Here is a 16,476-nt window from a genome sequence, read left to right as displayed (position 1 = left end):
AAAAATGATTTAGAAACCAAGGGGTGGATATGGCTGATAACATACCACTAGGCATCAAATAAGGACAAAATTCACTCCCAAACAACATTCAATTACAAGAAACTACAGATTAAAAATCAAGTTCCCATCTCATATAATTCTAATTTCATTCTTAAACCCATAACACTTTTTGATCAAATATCCCCTAAATCCAAATGCAATCACCTTAACAAAACCAACTACTCCCTTCGTCCCCGAAAGAACGACTCATTTGGGTTGATTTTGCGGGTATTAATAAAGTTAAGGAAATTTTCACATTTGCTACTAGGGAAAGGACCCTAATTCACATTTGCTACCGCTTTAATTTTTTATTTTATATTACTACCACCTAAATCACCGTTTTTTAAAAATCACTACCACTTAACGGAATCCGTTTTAAAAAAAAATAAAAAAATTAATTAAAATATAAAAAATTAATTGAAAAATAAAAAAATATATAAACCACCCCCCTACCCTGCCACCCCTCCCCTCCCCTCAACCACCACCACCCTGCCCTCCCCCTGCCGGCGGCCGGCGCATACCCACCCCCAACCCTTTCACCCACTCCTACGCAGCCAAACGAACCCCCCCCTTCCATTTCCCGTTGATCCCCACCCCGAACCAACACCACCCCTTTCCCCTTCCCCCCACCGGAATCCGCCCCTGCCAGCCCCGTTCCCCCACCGAATCGACCCCCCTCCCCTTCCCCTACTGTTCTCGGCCTTCACAAACCCTAAACCACTCGTCCACCACTCCAAAATCACCCAAATTGAATTTAGGGTTTCGTTTCCGGCTCGATTCAGGTTGGGGTGGGGGAAATCGATCGTTTTTTGCTCGATTCAGGTTGGGGGAAAGGGAAATCGGCCGTTTCCGGCTCTATTTCCAGTTGGGGTGATGTTGGGGTTGGTGTTTAAGGGTTGGGGGTGGCTGTTTTGGGTGGGGGAAGGGTGGATGGTGGTCGAAGGTGGCAAACAGGGAGGTAGTGAGGGTGTCTGAGGAGGGAGGGGTGGCAGTGAGGGTGGTTGATGTCACTAACGGAAATTGTAACGGAAAGTGTTAAGTGGTAGTGATTTTTAAAAAACGTTGATTTAGGTGGTAGTAATATAAAATAAAAATTAAAGGGGTAGCAAATGTGAATTAGGGTCCTTTCCCTGGTAGCAAATGTGAAATTTTCCTAAAGTTAAATAGAAAGAAGTAAAAGTACATTGGAAAAATAAATTTACATGAGGTTTATAAAAGAGTAGAGAGAAATAGTAATAAAAGTACGTGGAAAAACAAAATTTTATATGGGGAAGCTAATTTTGCACAAATATTGTTGTAAATTGGTGGATATTTTAATGTTAATGAGTATTCTTTTTGAGATTCAAATTAGGCCAAATGGTTTATTCTTTCGGGAACGGAGAGAGTAGTAATTAGCACTCGCCACTCGTAAAAGTTATCTAACCTCAGTTCATAACCATGTCCATACATTGGTACACCGACTCACTAAATCACTAATGCACAACCTTTGTAATTTAGGGGGTATCCATTTGTGGTATGATAACCCCTCACGTCAAACTATTTTCTCAATAACTCAAATGGAAAGCACATACCCGAAACCACTAACAATACACTGGGTCTCAACCACCGACTCGCCCGAGTTCACCCTCCTAAATTGGGCACTAACCCACTCTTCACTCGTCGCACTCGACGCAGAATGGAAGCCAGTTCGCACCCAAACCACCCAACAACCCGACTCCAACCAGGACCGCACTTTCCCGACCGTGTCTCTCCTCCAACTCGCTTGCCGACTCGTTCAATTTCCACCCGATTCGGCCGGGTTGACCCAGTTGAATCACCAGGATGACTCGGTCGTGTTTCTTGTTGACTTGCAATCATTGCCTTTTGGTTCAATTTATGAGGAATTGAAGCAGATGTTTGTTGATCAAAATGTTTTGAAATTGGGGTTTCGGTTTAAGCAGGATTTGGTGTATTTGTCTTCTACTTTTTGTTCGAATGGTTTTGAACCTGGGTTTGATTTGGTATGATTATTTTTCATTAATTTTGTTGGATTTCTTCTAAATTCAGTTATAATTATCCTTAATGCTCATATTTGCGATGTTTATTGTATTGTTTGCTTATTGAAATGATATAGGTTCATCTTTAGTTTTCATGTTTGATTATTTCTGTAATTTAGATTTGTTGTTGAAAGCTTGCTTCTTTATTTTGTTATGGTTATCTTGAAATGTTGTTTAATAATTTTTCTACGTATTATTGCATAGTTATGTTTTTTTTGCTTGAAATAATAAATGGGTAAATACAAGTTAATCTCTGAGATACACAAAATTTGTTTATCACATGACTTTTTGTAAATAAACCAACAACTTTTTCAATAAAAGCGGTTTATGTGACATTTTTGTAAATAAATGACATTTTTGTTTATGTGTTTGAGTGACATTTTAGGTTTGTGTAATATATTTTCCCTATTGTTTACTAGTGTATTCGTTTGTTTAGGTTGAACCGTTTATCGACATTTCTAGCATATATCATCACTTACAAAGAAGGCAAATTGGAAGAAAAATAGGAAAGAATAGCAAGAGTTTGGCAGCCATTTGTGAGGAATTGTTGGGAGTTTCTCTTTCCAAGGTGAGCTTTGTTAATTGTGAATTTGTGATACATAGGCGGATAGTCATATGTGATATGTGTTGTATATAAAGAGTTTTCAAGGCTACAAAAGATAATGTGTATAAGGAATTGATCAAAGAAAAACCAGTGTGTCATGATAGGCATCGCTGACTTGAGAACTCTTAACTCAATGCACCTTCCCTCTCTTTACTCCAACAATATGTAATCTGGATTATGTGCTTTTATAGTCTGGAACTTGCTTGATTTATCGACTATTCTTCAACCATAGTGAATTTGCATCAATGTTGATAATCTTGAGATGTTGTGAATCTAGTTAACGTGTTAGGGTTCGCTATGAAATTGTATCGGTCCATTGTGAAATTATCGTCTCTTCCTGTAGACATAGCCCACTTTTATTGGTGAACTGCTAGAATGTGTGTCCCATTTCTTTGTTCATCTTTATTTTATCTTACCGAGCACAATGATCATGAGTGCTAAAAATAGTGGAGCCTTTGATTTTTTTTTTTTTCTTTTTCTTTCCCTTTTGGTTTATGTTGGTGAATTCATGGTTAAATGGGTCTTAGCCTTCGTCATGACATACTACCAACCATGGTGCCAAGCCCCTGCTGTTGTTCTAGATTATGCTCTTCGAAGTTCAACTCAGGAATCAGGAGATTCAGGACCATCCACTGGTATTACACCTTAAAAGGAAATGGCTTCTGTTATTTCTCTCTTTATTTCCTGGCGATGGGGTGTGGGGTTAAGTGGATTTGAGTCTCCTTTTGCTTGCATTCTGGTTTTGACAACACTGCTCCTAGGGACTCTCATTTTGTTGGATATTTTGATAGTTTGAAATGGGCCACTTTGGTTATCTTAATAGTGTTCTAGTTTGTTTAGTTTATTTTTTTTGGATGGGTTTAGTCTTCTTTTCCCTTTTTTCTCATCTGGTTTATCTAGGTGTGAATTGAAATATTTCGATTCTTTGTTGTTGTGCTTGGAAAACTCTAGATGGGAAATCTGATTATTGCAACCGTTGTTCATGTGTGTTTGCATTGAATAAATTGGTCCTTAGAGTTGAATCAGTTGATACTCATTGTCCTATAGGCTATCTATTATCCAATTGTCATGTTCAGCCATGAGATAAGTCCCTTAAGTCCCAATTATTTGGACTTAATTTTTCAGAATCTCAGTTTAGTTAAGACCTATTAAGCTTCATTCAGTTCACTTCAGCTCTCCACCTCCATTAAGTATAATTCAACATCTCAATCAGGTTCAGTTTAGTATATATTATCCTCATATGCAGTTATGGGTGTTTAGGAAAGAAAATCTGTCCGTGTCTATATAATTATGCTCCCTCCGTCCCAATATATAGTTTCTGTTTGTGTTTTTTCATGGTATTTAAGAAATGAGAGGAGAAAGTGACTGAAATACATTAAAAAAGTGAAAAGCGCAATTATAGACAAAAGTTAGAGAGAGAAAATAGATAAAAGTACAAGTCATGTGCAAAATTCAAGAATAATTTAAGAAGTACAATGAATAAAGTTAAAAAATAAGGGTATAATGGTCTTTACATACTATTTAAAAATAGAAACAGGAACAACATTTTAGGTCTCCAAAATAGGAAAACAGGAACTCTATTGTGCGACGGAGGGAGTATATACGTAGTACATGAAAATTAATCTGGGATAATATATTGTATAGACATCTTGCCAAAGTAATAATTGGAGTTTGTCACATATTCCTTTCGTTTTCGAAAGTTTTTAACACTTTACATATTATAAAGTTTGTAACACTTCACTTTACTCCATATTTGGCAAACCACTTTTACTGCTTTACCCCTCTTACCATACAATGTTTTACACCTTTTCACAGTCTCTTTTACTTTGTTCACCTTTTTCTTACATCACTCACCACATCAACACTCTTTCTCCAAGTGCCTTTATTTGTTTGTAAGCAGTAGATGTTAAGAGTTTTTGGTAATGAAGGTAGCTTCATAGTTTGCTTTCATCTATATCAGGAGCTTCAATGCAGTGATTGGTCTCAACGCCCCCTTACAGAGGAGCAAAAAATCTATTCAGCAATTGATGCTCACTGTCTACTTGAGATATTTTCTATTTTCCAACTCAAGGTTGACAAAGAAGGTCCGTCAAGCCTGGTACTTGATTCTTCTTAATCTTTGTAACTTCTGTTTTGGATAACTTTCACCTTATTTAGTGCTCAACATTTATATATTCATTTTAATTCAGAATTCCCCAATGCAGCCTTTCAGAAGCTTCAATAAAATGCTTTAGAGTTTATTCTTTTGCTCTAGTTTTGACCATGAAAGCTGTACACATAACTTAATAAATTGGAAATTTGGTCTTGCTTGGCCTAGAGTTGTGCAATGATTGCAGAATTCCACTGCCTGGTTTTTTCCCTTAAACAGGTTGAGGTATCTTATGTTTTGGTCAGATTAGCAGTTATGCAGTGGGAAAGGCTTGGAGCTTGAGGTCAAGGGACAATCATCTGGATAGCATATCTTTTGTGAAAGTGTTTAATATGAATTTCTGATTGTTCACTCCTTGCATTTGCCATGTTATGAATGTAGATACATACACCATGTTAACACAGAAGACTTTGCCTGCTATAAATTTATTTTGTCTGTGCGTGTTATTAGTTCTAATTATCTACCAGATACTGTATGAAGTGTGCTTTGCTAGTGTGAATTTTCTATTTGAAAGAAGGGCACTAGGTGGCATTGTGTAATCCTTCTGTTGGTTCTACAACAGGGAACTTTGCAAGTGATGTTGATGTGCTTGGTTTACCTAGTTTAAGTCTTGGATTGAAAGAAGTTCTCGAGAGGCCAACTGCTTGTGAGAGAATAGTACGTAGTCGAGTTGGCGAGGCTTCAAGTATCGTTGGAGCAACAACAGCTACTGAATTTTTCAAAAGTGAAATTTCCATGGACATGGTTGTTTCTGACACATTAAGCAGTCAGACCATACCCTTTGACAAGTCCCTTTCAAGAATTGTTTCCAACTATGGTAGTAAGATTTTACTGAATGAGACAGATAGAAAACCTAAAACCTCTAAAAAGAAGGGTAAAAAACAGCCTAAGTCAAGTTTAAATGGAAAACATAGAGGTGCTGATGACGATTGGCAAGGCCCTCCACCATGGGAGTCATTAAATGGGGGTGATGGATACCCAAAGTTTCTTTGTGATGTGATGGTAAGTTGATTTATTTTTATTGTTATTTTGTGCTGTTTATCTTGAATTTTAAAGTGGCTAGATAACTTAGCTAATGTTAAATGGCTTGTGTATGCATATAACAAGCTGATTATTTCCAGATTGAAGGATTGGCAAAACATTTACGTTGTGTAGGAATTGATGCCGCAACTCCCTACTCAAAGAAGCCTGAGAGCAGGTAAAAGTTAGCTTTTAGATGCTGTACTTGAATGTTCCATGCGTAGTTCTGATTGATAATCATTGTTCTCATCTTTTCCAGGGAGCTAATAGAACAGGCACAGAAGGAGAAAAGGGTGATCTTGACTCGGGATGCCAAATTGTTGAGGCATGACTATTTGTTAGGAAATCAAATATACAGAGTGAAGAGCCTTCTCAAGAATGAACAGCTACTTGAGGTAACACATGATCTGACTTTGTATTTTTGTAAGTATATTCAAGTTGGATATATCTATGTTATGCTTGAAAGTAGAATCAAACTATTCCTTTCTCGGTTGCAAATTGCACTTATTGGTTACTGAGGATGAGTGCTTGTTGAACAATGAAGGATGGTTATGATTGTCTACTTGTCTATGTTCAACTTGTTTTTCAACTTTCATACACTAAAGTTTAGCTTCTGATTTGTACCCAAATCAAATTACCCTATCCAATATATGATTAGAATCGAAATCAACTCAGCCCAAGCTGACAGTCACGAAAATTAATTTAACTATTCGATTGATTTATCTTAACAAATCAGTTGATAAACTGATAATTGATCTGTATATGACCCGATTAGGTCCAAGACCTATCTAAATCAGTGAATAAAACACCAACCAAATATGATCCAAACCAGATGGAGCCTACCCAAATCTGATCTGAAAACCTACTCCTCACCTCTAGTTGTAAATATTGAGCATGTGGTTAATTGCGGGTCATTATGTGTCTACCTTTTATCCCTTAATTTTTGCAATTATCAGTTGCAAAACTTACTCCTCTTTGGTATTAGAAATGGAAGAAGCATAACTCAAGATTTTTTACAGTACTAGTCTAGTGGACTAGTGGTACCAGCATGTGTACTTGCCAAGAATGGTTTTTGGCAATGCTGAGATTTTAAAAGAATGGTTGATCTTCCTTCCTTCCAACATTAGATAGGAGTCTAGAATGCTACCTCTTCCATCAACCTATATATTAGTGCTGGGCCTGTTTGTGCTAATATCGAGAATGGAACCATATTTTTTGGAGCCTGATAGTGAGGTGTTTACCCAGGTTATTCAGACATTCCAGCTAAAGATTTCTGAGGACCGGCTTATGTCAAGGTGCACGAAATGCAATGGCAGGTTTATCCAAAAACCATTGTCAACAGAAGAAGCTGTCGAAGCTGCCAAAGGTTTTCAGAAGATACCTAATTGCTTGTTCAACAAGAATTTAGAATTCTGGCAATGCATGGACTGCAATCAGCTATATTGGGAGGTATGTATCTGCAATCTGCTTCTTAGTACGTTTGACAATGTTAGTCATATGAACTTCCTTCTATACCTAACCCTTCATTATTAATGATATGACTAAATGCTGTTATAACATTAATATATTAGTTTCTCTCAATAACTTAATCAAGTAGGGATATTTTAGCAAATCCAGTCATAAACCAATACTCTTATTTTAGGAGAAGTGGACTTTTTTTGGAAATTTAAAATTGCATATGTGATTTTCAGATGGAGGGAGTAAATGAATTCGCAATGCATCTTGTATTGTTGAATTGCTTTTAATTAATTGGGAGATGATATTGATTTGATGCTTTATTTGAGGCACATTTGTCTGCCATAAAAACCATTATGCAGGGAGTATCATATTAGTGGCATAGGCTCTTGCAGTCCTGCCTTAAAGTAAATATATGCATTTAATCTACTCATGAGATGCTTTTTTATATAGGTAATTGATTAGGATTCTGAAGTCTTAACTTTATGTAAATGTTTGAACACCAGGCGTCTATCTGTTAAATAAAAGAGAATAAAGTTTTTGCATAGAAGTTGAAGAATATGCTGTAGGCTTCTTTTTTGTGGGAATAATAATGGAGGCTATAGTATTGCATGAAAAATCATCTTTTAGTAATACTTCGTAATCTTCTGAGAAGTTTGGTCAATTCATAGTAGTATATGTTTATGAAATTTCTCATTGGATTTATAGTCACTAGAACCCTGCCTAATTTGCTTTCTTTGGGATTATTCTTGAACATTTGAAAATTTAAACCTTAATCACAGGGAACACAGTATCATAATGCAGTCCAGAAATTCGTCAACATCTGTAGCTTGAATGAATAATCCACTGCCTCCTCATTCTTCGAGCGAAGCTGGCATTGCCTATCAAAACTGACTGTATTTTTGGGAGTCAAATTCTTGAAGCTTATGTCTTTCTTGTGTTCATATGCTCTGTTGGCTGTCTATGCAGCGTTGTAGAAAAATCAAATGTTCTGCAAAAAGTTGGATATTCCGGTTGAGGGTATGATCTTTCTACCTAGTTCTGCATTGACGATGTGACACCTTTTACTTAGTTGAGGCATTTGTGAATTTGACTGAAAATTTATGGCAGTATACTTCCCATAAGTGTATAATAGTTTTATACTTATGTACGAATGTAGATGACCCTATGTGGGTGGCATGATTTTGAGATTATCTTTGTCACCTTCTAAATTCTTTTGTTCGTAGAACTAAATGTGCTTATGTCTTATGAGCCTATTTTATTATGTTATAAGTGAAATTCATTTGAAGAGATTACGAGAGCAAACCTTATAAGTTATAACAGTAGAAAGAGTCGGTTGGGGGGGGGGGGGGGGGTGGGGAGTTGGTGTTCAGATCAGGTCAAATTATGTAGGGATATTGGGTCACACGGACTCACACCCCAACTTCCGGGTTTTTGGCCAATCGGGCAATTCAAGCTCAAATTCTGGACAGATTGGTCCGAGCCTCCAGAGTCACGCTCTTTTGTTTACCTCTGTAATTGTATCCTTATTATACGTAAAGAAAACTATTTCTATAAAATTTTCAATAAATCCGTGTTGGAAAAAATAAATTTTATCATGTAAGTTTAAAAACTTTATCTTATTCATTGGATTTTTAAATAAAATTTAATTTCAAAAGATTATTTCCTGTTTTAAAAATAATTTTAGATACTAAACTAGTTTTGTGCCCGTGCGATGCCCGGGTTGCTTAATGAATTTTAAAATAGAACTTTTTATCTAAATTATATATGTTATATGAATTTTTTTCCTCATGGATTAATAATCACTTGACAATCATATTTGTCCGTTTATGGGTATTTTATTGATTAATAATCACTTGACAATCTAAAAAACCTAGAAGTACTTTTGTACAACGAACTAAAAAAAATGGTTGTCTAAAGTTGTACTCTCTTTTCATTTTTTGAACATCTAAGGAAACACTAGTTGCATGTAAAGACTTAATTAAGAGAACGATTATATATAATAACATGTGTCTTTGGTTTATTATTTTTGCCTTTTGTACCTCTCTGAATTCACCATTTTGTATTAAAAACATTGGTTTTTTTCAAAGGAAAAATATTGGTATTTTGTTAGAAATAAAATTCCAAATCAAAGTTTAATGAAAATAAACCTCTAAAATAACTTTTTTATATTATTAATTAAATCTATTCAAATTTTATTGAAAATTAAACTCTAAATAAATTTTTTTTTAAATCTTATTTTACAATAAAAAAAATCAAATAAATCCTACATGTCTCATTGGCACGACACTTGGCGAAAAGTTGGACTGCCAAGTGTCAATATCTCGTGACCTGGCTAAAAGTTTACCTTTATATATTATATATTATATGATTACGTTTAAATCATATTTAAATTTTAAATATAATTCGTGAGTTTTACTTGATTGAATATTTTAATTATAAAAATAAAATAAAAATCTATTTTTTCATTAGTCGAAATAACTTTTCTTATATGGCACTTTATAAACTCCCAGATTTTCAACGACCAACTTTCATAGATGAGTTGCAATTCCTTTTCCTAGGAAACTACCACCCTAAGCAAAAGGCAAAGTTTCAGCCTTCAAGTGTCAAACAGAGACATCTATGACTAATCCCCAACACACGGAGTCAAAATTATCCCATCAAACACTCTCTTCAATCTTTTTTTCTTCAATTCATTGTCATAGCCTAACTCTTTTAAGCCTTCACCATTATATTCATTCAAAGATAGAATAATAATAATCTCCTTTTCACTCTAAAATTGCTCAACTTTGAATAAAGTTATCATTTTCAGCAAAATCTACGTCAATTTATATGCTATCTTATACTCCGTATTAGTCATACTTTTACAGCTACTTCTCATGTCTTTGACTAATTCTATATATGTATATGTTTTCATCTATTCAATTCCCTTTCGTGACCGCCTTCGTATGGTTTAACTATATATAAATTCTGTACCTTATGTATAATCTATAGTTTTTTTATTCTCAAAAAATATGATCCCTGAATTCTCATTCTTAGTATGGTTACTAATTTCATTAGTAATCACAATTTTATTTGTTCGTTTGTTGTATCTTACTTCTCTTTTTTGTATCATTAGTAGGTGTTTTACTATCTTAGTAAACCAATTTCATATCTATAATCAATACAAAATCCTTCAATATAATGATGATTTTCAAGAAAATCCATTGTTTCGAAAAATCTTTACTTACATAAAATCTTTGCCTTCTTTGGAGGATTCGGATTTTGCTGCTCTTTATTCAGGAGATAAACTGGGTGATATTCTTGTGTCCTTAGACTCTAATGGATATGTTTTGGATACGTTTTTACATGCACAAGTTATTTGGATGTATAATAAAAAACGCGATAATGATCATGGTGGTGAGGTTGTGCTGAAGATTAAGGCTAAAGATAAGAAGAGGATTTTGGTTCCTTACATTCAACATATTTACAAGGTGGTTGATGAGATTGAGCAGAAGAAAAAGGAGTTACGAGTTTATATCAATCGTTCTTCGTGTGTTGATGGGCTTAATAATCCGTTGTGGAGATCGTTTCCTTTTGTTCATCCATCGTCGTTTGATAATATAGTCTTAGATGATGATGTTAAGACTAAGGTTAAGAATGGTCTTGAGTTGTTTTTGAAGTCTAAGCAGTATTACAACAAAATTGGACGTGTTTGGAGACGTAGCTACTTGCTATATGGAGGTCCTGGTACGGGCAAGTCTAGCTTTGCAGCCGCGATGGCAAAGTTTCTGTCGTATGATCTTTATGATATCGATCTTTCTAAGCCATCGGATTGCTCGGATTTGAAGATGCTCTTGTTGCAAACTACAAGAAAATCATTGATCTTGATCGAGAATTTGGATTGGTTTATGATGGGTGAATCGAATGGGATTAGTTTATCTAAAGTCTTGAATTTTATGGATGGTGTTGTATCAAGTTGTGGTGAAGAGAGAGTGATGGTTTTTACCATGAATTGTAAAGATCATATTGACCCTTTGGTTTTAAGGCCAGGTAGAGTTGATGTGCATATTCACTTCCCATTTTGTGACTTTAATGGGTTTAAGGCTTTGGCTTTGAGTCACTTGGGTTGTAAAGATCACAAGCTATTTGGTCAAGTGGAGGACTTGTTTCAACAAAACGGGTCGCGGTTAAGCCCGGCTGAGATTAGTGAGATTATGATATCGAATCGGATGTCTCCTACTAGGGCTATAAAGACGATAATTAAGGCATTGCAAAGTGAAGACGGTAAACAACTAACTAGTGTTGAACAACAACTAAATAGGACTGGTAGCGATCAAGTTTTAGAGGATTTAGATGTACCAGACTCAAAAGCTAAGCGAGATGGTTATTATGCGATAAGGGAAATTCAGAAAATGTATGGAAGATTAAGATTGAAAAATAGTAGGAGAGAATCTTTAGATTTAAGTTAAACTTTGAGTATATTTATAAATTTGTTTATTGTTTTATATGGTACAATTGTTTACAATGTAAATACCCCTTAATGTTATTGTATACCATGACTCCAAATAAATTTATAATGATGCGTCTTTGTTAGTAAAAGAATTATACTTCTTTTCTATGGTATATATAATGCAAAATCTTGTATTCATGATACAAGCTATATGAATTTATTGTGTTTAATCATTTAATGTGGTTAAGAAATCCCCTCTACTCTTAAGCGTTAACCTAGGACAACACACCGTTGTAACTAACCAGCGCTCCGTATTTGCCCCAAAACGCTAATATAAACATCAACAGGCGCGCTCTTTTTCCTCCCGCCTTCTTTTAAAGATATCCATCATCTCTAACAAATTAACAATGGCGACAACACTGCGTCTACGACTATGGAGTTCCAACCTAAATTTTCTTCTTCACAAGCCAAAATCCACCATTTCACCCTTTACAACGACCTTATACAACCCATTTTCTTCTCATTCTCTCTCCTCCACTACCCACCTTCCAAAGAGCGTAGGAACGCACAATGGCAGCTTTCACTGCGACGAAGCTCTTGGCTGTTTTCTCCTTCGTCGCACCTCCAAATTCGCTGATTCTCAGGTCATTCGAACTCGAGACCTTCAGGTTTTAATACCCTTTTTCTCTCTCCTCTCAATTTTGCACAATTTATTTGAAATTATTGACATTTTTTTTTGTGGATTATTGGGTAGGTGCTGGATTCGTTGGATGCGGTGCTAGATGTTGGAGGAGTATATGATCCGACTCGTGACCGTTATGATCATCATCAGAAGGGTTTTGATGAGGTTTTTGGTCATGGGTTTGGAACTAAACTTAGTAGTGCTGGGCTTGTCTACAAGGTGTTCGACGAAATGTCACTTTGACTCATATCTTCGTTTTTTGAGGTTTTTCTTGCTTGTTTGAGTTTTAGATAGCTAATTTCTAATTGCTTTTACACTTTATATTGTTGGGTTAATGGGTTTGGCTATGTGAATTCTTAGTGGGCTTAGAGATTACAATGGAGTGATTTATTATCCTAATTATTGGGAATGTTGTGCTTGCTGATGGAAATTATGTATTGGTTCATCGTTTGATTATAGCTTCTTTGTTATCGACTTATCGTAGACATAAGAGTGCATTAATATAACCTCCTTTACCCCAACTAGGGAAAGATTATCTTTATAGGCATTGGAGTGATAATGTTGATGTTGTAGGAATATAGGTCTTGAAATCTGCCTGTTGTGGAACTGAGGGAAGGATTAGGAAATATTAATTTCATAGGGGAACTGTAGCCTAGACATTGGAATGTGAGTTTGAAGGTCCTGAGAAGCCCTTTATGTTTGATGAGAATCGAATCCCTAATCTCATGGTCAAAAGGTGAGAACTTGATTCTCCGTCTGTATACTAGACCCTGAGCCCGTGACAAGAGTCACTATTTTAGCTATATACCCATGGTTTCTTTTAACACATTTACCATGGATTTAAGTTTAGAAATTGTTGAAAGTTTCAATGGCTAAGAACTGAAGGTAGTTGTTATAGATTGAGAAAAAGTGCCCTGAGTATTTGCATAGGTATCCAAACATTATGTGTTATCTGTTGGTTATGAGGTCTTCCATCTTTTTTGATCATTTTCATCTTGCAAGGCTCTGTATATTTGATGCCCGTCTTGTGGAACTTATAATGAATGTTGCTTGTAATAGGTATCTGGTTTTATACACTGATTATTGATGATATCTGTTTTATACACTGATTATTTGATGCCCCTCTCTCTCTCTCTCTCTCTCTCTCTCTCTCTCTTCTAGCATTATGGAAAGGAGATAATTGCAAAGGAGCTTCAGCTTGATCAGGGACACCCAGATGTGCATCGCTTGTTTCTAGCTATCTACAAGAATTTTGTTGAGGTAGTCAGATGCCACATTGTAAATCTCTTTGTTTATAGCTTTCAAGGGTTCTTCTTGATGCCTTCTTGTGTTACTTGTTGCATTTACTGAATGTGTCTTTTATTTTCACTGATGCTCAATGATTTTATGTTTGATACAACTCTTGTAGTTGATAAGTTTTGCCAGTAAATCAAAACTGTCGTATAACTGCTAAGTTGACAGATGCCAGTAAATTTTGTTTGACCCTTCCACTTAGTGATTTGGCTCATCTTAAATTGTAGTAACTATGTTCATTAATTTGGCTTTCTGAGAGAAAGAGAAATTAGGGGCTTTGTGGTAAGTAAGGTCATAATGCCTGTATGTTCTAGGATTCCAGGAACATAAAGTTATCTAAACAAGTATCTCAAAAACAATTGGAGTGCAAGGTGATAATCTACATGGAGAACTCTGAGAGAGGATAACCTGCTGGAACTATAATCAAGGCATGACTGAATACGAGAGATGATACAGTTCCTATCTCTATTTGTCTATGGCTAAACAGGATCCTTCACAAATAGGAACACTTAATTTTTCTTTAGGTTTCACATAGACTCACAAAAGGGCAGTTTAAATCTGGGCATTGGATCCTGTCCCAAAGACTTTAGCAACAAGATTTGTGCTTCTCTTTTGGAACCTCTTCTCATACTTTTAGGGAGAGGGGCAGAGGAAAGGTTTAAATGGGATGAAATCTATGTCACTTATTTCTTGCAAACTTTCTGCTTATTTCATTGGATATATATTATTGATAATATATCTTGATGTAACAACTATTCTGCAGGCTGTTGATGCTGTAGACAATGGAATCAATCAATACAAAACAGATATATCACCAGAATACGTCATTAACACATACTTGTCATCTAGAGTGGGAAGACTGAATCTTGGCTGGACAGATCCTGATCAGTCAGCAGAGCGAGAAAATGATGCCTTTTTGAAGGCGATGACATTGGCTGGGAATGAGTTTTTGGAGGTGCATCTATCTGAACTGCTCCTTTACCCGTTTCCTTTTTCTTTTTTTTTTTTTCTTTTTTTCCCCCTTTTTTTGGGACAACTCTGATAAGAAACTATTGGTGGATGCATGATCCATTGATCCGGATAAAACTGACACAGGGATTCATTTACATCTGCTTATATTCTGCTCTTATGTTCTGCTCTTATATTCTATGTTGCAGAGCATACATTTTCATGCAAAATCATGGTTACCGGCTAGATCAATTGTACAGGAGTGTCTTGCAGCAAGGCAAGATATTGACTCTAGTGGTGAAATCATAGTTCTCAAGAAGTCTTGCCCTGTAAGTGAACATGTTGTCACAATTGATTAAAACCTTGATGGTTTCTAATTTAACAAACTTGCTGTCCTTTTCTTCTGCCACCCTTTTTTTTGGAGGACCAAGTCAGATTAATTATAAGATTGGTACTTGGTAGCTTGTTGCATTCTTACTTATCAACTTGCCTAGTTGCCCTAGGCTTCTTCGTTTTTTATTTATTTTATTTTATTTTTTGAGGGTGTAAGGATTGAGAAGGAAGTTGCTTCTTTTTTGTAATTTCACACGGTAGGGGTACCAACAAGAGAACTTAGAAGGTGTTATTGCTTTTGCCTAAAATCCTAATTTTGTTTTGACTTGTGAACAGTGGAAGCTTCACATCTTTGAGCTTGAGGAGGAAATGAAGGCTGAGACTTCTATCAAATACGTTATTTATGAGGTAATGTCAGCATTTGGCTAATAATCTTATGTTATCAACTCAATAATGTGATTACTATATACAACCTTCTTTGTCCTTTTTTTTATGGAGGAGTGTTGGGGCCTAGGGGGTGGAATGTGTTAGGAATTGTAGGATATAATTTAGCTGAATGCTTTTGTTGAATACCTGAATCAAAAGCAACATGATAGTACGTAGTACACATTTGCTTACCCTCTCCTTTTTATTGTACGCAGGATGATAGGCGAACTTCATGGCGGGTGCAGGCAGTGGCTTTAGGACCCGAGAGATTTGAAAGCCGAAAGTCCTTGCCTCATCCTTGGAGGGGTTTGGAGGGTGAAGAACTCTCGGAGATAGCAGGGATCCCTGGATGTGTATTTGTGCACATGAGTGGATTTATTGGTGGAAATCAAACTTATGAGGGTGCTATTGAGATGGCAAGAGCTTCCTTGAAAGCATAAAGCAGGTTTAAACCACTGGACAATTCTATACGTATATCTTACATTAAATAAATTTCCTGGATTGGGGAAATAGGGCATTTTTGAGCTTATAGATGTCCAGGGGCATGCAGTCAGTACCTGTACGCATGATCTGTTCATCTTAAATTTCCTGTGAACCAAATCAGTCAACAGAATTCATATTCTGGTATTGCAATGAATGCGAGACTAATGTAAGGCAAACTCATTCCCAGCCTTCGAAGATTATCAGCTTCTGGATTCTAAAATGCTTGATGGTCAAAGTAATCACTGATCAGAGGAGGTATGATTCTCTTATAACAAAATTTTGTCTTATCATAGGAATTGAACTATATTTGTAATTCTTTTGATTCAATTATCTTTATGAGAATTACTCCTTATTTTCCCTTTGTTTTTTCAGTTTCTTATCATATAAAATCCTATTAGGCTTCATCGTTTATCATTATCGGGCAAGTACATAATCTTGATCTTTGTTTATCCATGCTAAGGTGATTGGTTCTTTACTGATCCTAAACTTATACTGTATTTTTTTTTAAATTTCCACAACATATACAAATTCTCTTCCCAAAGCTGATTATATGTTGTGGTAGTCTACATTCACCGT

At 35.8% G+C, this 16,476-nt stretch overlaps 2 protein-coding genes and 1 pseudogene across 3 annotated transcripts; all 3 read left to right on the top strand.

Moving 5' to 3' along the window:
• The first annotated feature begins 1,533 nt into the window (after positions 1-1,533).
• Positions 1,534-8,593, top strand: LOC145608515 (uncharacterized). Its single transcript, XM_081664130.1, has 8 exons — positions 1,534-2,039; positions 2,512-2,643; positions 4,640-4,763; positions 5,391-5,830; positions 5,950-6,026; positions 6,108-6,243; positions 7,094-7,297; positions 8,086-8,593. Exons 1-8 carry the CDS (start codon positions 1,596-1,598, stop codon positions 8,143-8,145), a joined length of 1,617 nt encoding a protein of 538 aa, XP_081520256.1. The 5' UTR covers positions 1,534-1,595; the 3' UTR covers positions 8,146-8,593.
• A 1,724-nt stretch (positions 8,594-10,317) lies between these two features.
• Positions 10,318-11,838, top strand: LOC145609311 (AAA-ATPase At2g46620 pseudogene; annotated as a pseudogene).
• Positions 11,839-12,014: 176 nt separating this feature from the next.
• Positions 12,015-16,431, top strand: LOC145607101 (uncharacterized). 2 transcript variants are annotated; one of them, XM_081662866.1, is made up of 8 exons: positions 12,015-12,403; positions 12,490-12,636; positions 13,579-13,677; positions 14,474-14,665; positions 14,868-14,987; positions 15,328-15,399; positions 15,633-15,862; positions 15,958-16,431. In XM_081662866.1, the coding sequence occupies exons 1-7, from the start codon at positions 12,143-12,145 to the stop codon at positions 15,855-15,857; spliced, it is 1,116 nt and encodes a 371-aa protein (XP_081518992.1). In that variant the 5' UTR covers positions 12,015-12,142; the 3' UTR covers positions 15,858-15,862; positions 15,958-16,431. The 2 variants fall into 2 exon arrangements, with proteins under 2 accessions (XP_081518992.1, XP_081518991.1); XM_081662865.1 differs by lacking the exon at positions 15,958-16,431 and having other exon boundaries at positions 12,017-12,403; positions 15,633-15,943.
• Positions 16,432-16,476: the final 45 nt, after the last annotated feature.

This window comes from Chenopodium album, chromosome 23 (genome assembly GCF_948465745.1).
Source record: "Chenopodium album chromosome 23, dcCheAlbu1.1, whole genome shotgun sequence".
NCBI lineage: Eukaryota > Viridiplantae > Streptophyta > Magnoliopsida > Caryophyllales > Amaranthaceae > Chenopodium > Chenopodium album.
The sequence above is the reverse complement of the archived record's forward strand: the minus strand, read 5'-3'. Positions and strand labels throughout refer to the sequence as shown.

What these genes read in the sequence shown, in the direction of transcription:
- LOC145608515 (XM_081664130.1), top strand. Translation starts at nt 1,596, where the DNA reads ATGGAAAGCACATACCCGAAACCACTAACAATACACTGGGTCTCAACC. An exon ending in TTGAACCTGGGTTTGATTTG is followed by an intron (nt 2,040 to 2,511) that starts GTATGATTATTT and finishes TCGTTTGTTTAG; the next exon opens with GTTGAACCGTTTATCGACAT. An exon ending in GCAATCAGCTATATTGGGAG is followed by an intron (nt 7,298 to 8,085) that starts GTATGTATCTGC and finishes CCTTAATCACAG; the next exon opens with GGAACACAGTATCATAATGC.
- LOC145607101 (XM_081662866.1), top strand. Translation starts at nt 12,143, where the DNA reads ATGGCGACAACACTGCGTCTACGACTATGGAGTTCCAACCTAAATTTT. An exon ending in TTCGAACTCGAGACCTTCAG is followed by an intron (nt 12,404 to 12,489) that starts GTTTTAATACCC and finishes ATTATTGGGTAG; the next exon opens with GTGCTGGATTCGTTGGATGC. An exon ending in TTCTCAAGAAGTCTTGCCCT is followed by an intron (nt 14,988 to 15,327) that starts GTAAGTGAACAT and finishes ACTTGTGAACAG; the next exon opens with TGGAAGCTTCACATCTTTGA.